Source organism: Telopea speciosissima, chromosome 11 (assembly GCF_018873765.1).
Source record: "Telopea speciosissima isolate NSW1024214 ecotype Mountain lineage chromosome 11, Tspe_v1, whole genome shotgun sequence".
NCBI lineage: Eukaryota > Viridiplantae > Streptophyta > Magnoliopsida > Proteales > Proteaceae > Telopea > Telopea speciosissima.
This window is the reverse complement of record NC_057926.1, coordinates 41871425-41875540: the sequence shown is the minus strand read 5'-3', so window position 1 is coordinate 41875540 and position 4116 is coordinate 41871425. Positions and strand designations below refer to the sequence as shown.

Sequence of the window (4116 nt, the reverse complement as noted above, 5' to 3'; positions counted from 1 at the left end):
GAAACGGGTCCAAGAATTCAAGACATACAAAACATTATAATTTGTAAATTTGGATCCAGATCTGACCTGCTTCATGCTGTAAGCATTGTTCGTCTTACATCCTGTTACTCGGAGATATAATTCAGAATCCAGAGAAGTTTTGTAATAGAACAATTTTATCTTATATTGCAAGTGAGTAACTAGAATATTAAAACAAAAGAGCCATTGGCATCACAATTGCACTTCTCGTTTCATTGGTGAGGGGGAAGGATTCAGCACTGGCAAGATAAATGAACAAAGCAAAATTCTGGCCAAGTAAATGATAGATATCGTTGTGTAAGATGTATGCAGGAAAGGTCAAAAAGATTCTGTCCTCAAGTAATATTATAAAGACAAGTTTACATACCAGCCAGGGAATTCCGAAAATCTACCAACCTTCATTATCCAGAAGAGCTAAGAATAATTTAGATGAACCATTTACAAAAAAACAAGAAGTCAAAAAGCAAGAGTCAGCACCCTGCATAGCTATAGTTGCCAATTGATGGGGAGAACACCCATTTTCTCCAAAATCTGATTTGTTTTAGAAAAATGCCTGCAGCCAAATCATCATAATTAAATTCAGAAAAAGAAATCACATAATACAACACATAAAATAAGAATTCACCCAGGGAGCAGGGACAGAGAAAAGGAAAAAAAACCAAAAAAAGCCTCAAATAAGAAATTTCCCATTCTTTGCACCACTTAATAATACTTCCATAATGCTTCAGGAAGTACCATCCGTATTTCTACACAATTTTTACATTTTCTTGACTGCTAAAAGAGGGGGGGGGGGGGATGAAAGAATAAAAAGAGTAGATAGATTTAAGTCCACCAGTTTATTGCATTTCACATTGGGCTACATATTGAACCATGTCTGCCCAAGCCAGCCAGCCTGGCCCAGTAAAAAATTTGGACTTCCAAGCCCGAGGTTTTGAGACTTTAATACCAGTAAAAACGAGATAAAGAGAGAAGGTAATGAATAAAGAACAAGGAAAGGAATTATCGAATAGAGAAATAGAGAATGGATGATGAACCTGGTTGCAGTGAACAAGGAAAAAAGATGAATCCAACTGTCATAGCAATTGCTCTAAAATCATATGAGAGCGAAAAAGACTGGTTGAGTGGTCTTTGATAGCCCCTAAAAGGGTTACCAACATTTTATCGTAAGGGAGTAAAAACTGCAATAAAGTACATGAAATACAACAAACAACGAGATCCTAGGTGTCATTTAGACTTGTTTTAAGGCCCAAAGTAAAGTTTGGGATTGGCTAAACTAGGCTTGGCTGATCTTCGCCCAGCCTACTGAGCCGGAAAAACACACTTGTATATTACCATACATGTAGGTTATTTTTATATAAAGTTAACATAGTGTACATTAAGTACCTAGAAAAAAGGGGGGGGGACACAAGTCAGTTACATAATCGGTCCTAATATTTTTTATTTTATTCTATTTTTATAAATTATTACCCACAATAGTCTACAATAAAAATTTACAATTAAATTGGATATGTGAAGTTCAGACTGGCCCAAGACCAGCCCAGCCAGACTCTAGCATAGTCAAGGCTAATCTTGAACTGGCCCATGTGCAGGTCTAATTTTACATCATTAATAGCCATTAGTTCTTCGTCTCATCTGACAATAATTTGGATAAATCTACTGCAATCCAAAGTTAATCTATATGAAACAGTTCCATGCAAGTTCCCTGTAATCAATTAGACGGAATCACATTCTAACCTATGAATATGGAGAACACACCTCTCGTCTACCAGGTGATCCTCAGCTCCTTACAGAATTATTTAAACAAGAGGGCAGCGATAAGACTTCGTTTAGGGTTGCAGTGATTCTGAATGAAGACTGGTACTGCCTGGTATAGGGGACTGAGTCTCTATGGTGTTGTTCTAATCCATACATAAAATTCATACATCAAACCTTACACAGAAACCGCAAATGAACAAATAATGCCTAATCTAACACCATATTTGTTAATTGCAAGATTTATTCAAGGACAAAATTCGGCTTACAAATAAAAGATGGATTATATAGATTAGTTCTTGAATTTGTACTGTATGGCTAACAGGCTAAGTGATCCAATCATCAATTTGGATGGAAATTTCCAGGCCCAAGACCCACAAGTATCTGATATCAAGCATCTCATCTCGAAATGCAGTCATGCAAGGATGGAAGTCATACAGTTTGGTACAACATAATAGATTTCAGATTGGATTCACAAGCAATGAATGACAACATCCTGTAGGGATCAGATTGAAACAACTGTTTTACCTTGTAAAAGGTTTGAATATTTAAAGGCTTAATTCTCTCTAAGTTTCTTACTTTAAACTCCAAGCCACATTTTCACAGATCATCGGGTGGGCATAGCTAATGTTACAAATTGTCAACCCAAAATTCAATAGAATGTCAATGCACCAAAAAGCAAATCCTGTTATATAAAATGGTCAAATGTGTGTTAATGGTATGTTATGAAACAGAGCAAATAGCATTAGCAACACCATGTGGAAAAGCAGCAAATATATCCACAAGTTCCTGTAGAATTGTTTGCCCTAGATTATGTCTTAGGACTAGTTCTCCCCTACTGTTGTTGTTGTATTAGTAGAGGGTGTCCGCCCCGTCAGGACGTAGTATCCTTTCCTTGCTATGTATAAAGTGGCTGGTCAAATGGGTAGACTACCTACCCAATGGTCAGTTTGACTAGAGCAGCCCCAACATGGCTCAACATGGTGGAACATGGCCATGCAAATAAAATTTACCACACCATAATATTAGCTTTCCATCATTGCTAGGAATTTGCCAAGATTCTAATCATTGAAAACCAGAGAGAAATGATTCTTCCACCATCCTGCTTTTACGAACATAGCTCTGCCACTATCCCATGGGCCGATTTGGTCAAGTTCATGACGACCAAAACCTGCACCTACCAACGAGATGTCATCCCTAATGGTGACCTTCGCTTTAATATGAAAACTGCAAGAATGGTCTCCAACCTGACGTAGATCGAAATATAAAGAAAAAAAGACCAAAACACTGGTCACATGAACAGTGTCACAGCCCATATTTGCCTTGTGTGGGGATGCTTTCTAGAAGATCCTGTGGGCCCATCAAGTGGAGAAAGATTCTATCCTAATGCTGCCAAAGTTTAGTTTCTATTTTCAGTTTCAGAAAGTACATATAGTTTATTTCTTTGCAATAGAATCTTAGGTAGCTTCAAATTACAGTTTGTTACTATTTTTGTTTTGTTCTCTAAAATAGGAGTTTCTATTTTGATGTATGGCAGCTAGATTTTATAAGTTTCTATTTTGGTTGTAGCACTTTCTATTTTTATTGTTTCTGTTTTGGGCTCAACCCTTGAGTCTATATAATGTAATGCCCTTAGAGGCCCCCGGACGATTGTTGATGAATGAAAATTGCTTGCGCAATGTTTATGTGTCCTGGTGAGAGTACGAAAGGCTGAGAGAGAACCGACCCTATCCCCATTCCTATCTATCCCTCTTATCTTCTTCTTCATTCGATCCCCCTTCTCTCTCTTACCTTCTATTTTATTTCCCTGCCTGCAATACTGCAACCGTGGCCCTCTTGCTGAGTTCTGAGAGCTGTTGAAGACCTGCTACAATCCCCAACTGCTGCTGGAGATTCCCTGCTGTTGAGAAGACCCCGCACACCTGCGGATAGGAAACTTTCTATTTTCTGGCCTGCAGGTTGTTACAAGTTATCTCAGAAGCCTGAGGCCCTATCGTGCTAGTATTCTGAGGTTCAATCTACCTTCCCTGAAAGCTTGTTTGAGTGCTCCCTTAGGCCTGATTTGGCCTTGTTATTCAAGCACACAGAAACCAAGGTACTAAAACTCGGGTCTCGGTGCCAACTCGACTCTTGGAAAAACCGAGACGAGTCGAGATCTCGCCGAGTTGGTGCATTTTTTTTTTTTCAACTCGAAGCCTCAACTTTGGGTCAACCCAAGATCTGGACCCGAGATCCGAGATCTCGCCGAGATCTTACCGAGATCTCGCCGAGATATGTCGAGTTTTGTCCAATTAGGTAAGGTATTTAAGTGGTAGGTGGGTTAAAATAATGGGTTGAAACCGCGAT

General features: G+C 38.8%; 1 protein-coding gene across 1 annotated transcript in view; it reads right to left on the bottom strand.

Annotated features, from left to right (window-relative positions):
* Window positions 1-353: 353 nt before the first annotated feature.
* LOC122645116 (uracil-DNA glycosylase, mitochondrial) overlaps window positions 354-4116 on the bottom strand; it is a 21904-nt gene continuing 18141 nt past the window's right edge. Inside the window, exon 9 of the mRNA XM_043838462.1 lies at window positions 354-571. Within this exon, the coding sequence (XP_043694397.1) occupies window positions 505-571 (67 nt within the window). The 3' untranslated portion in view covers window positions 354-504. The remainder of the gene's footprint in view (window positions 572-4116) is intronic.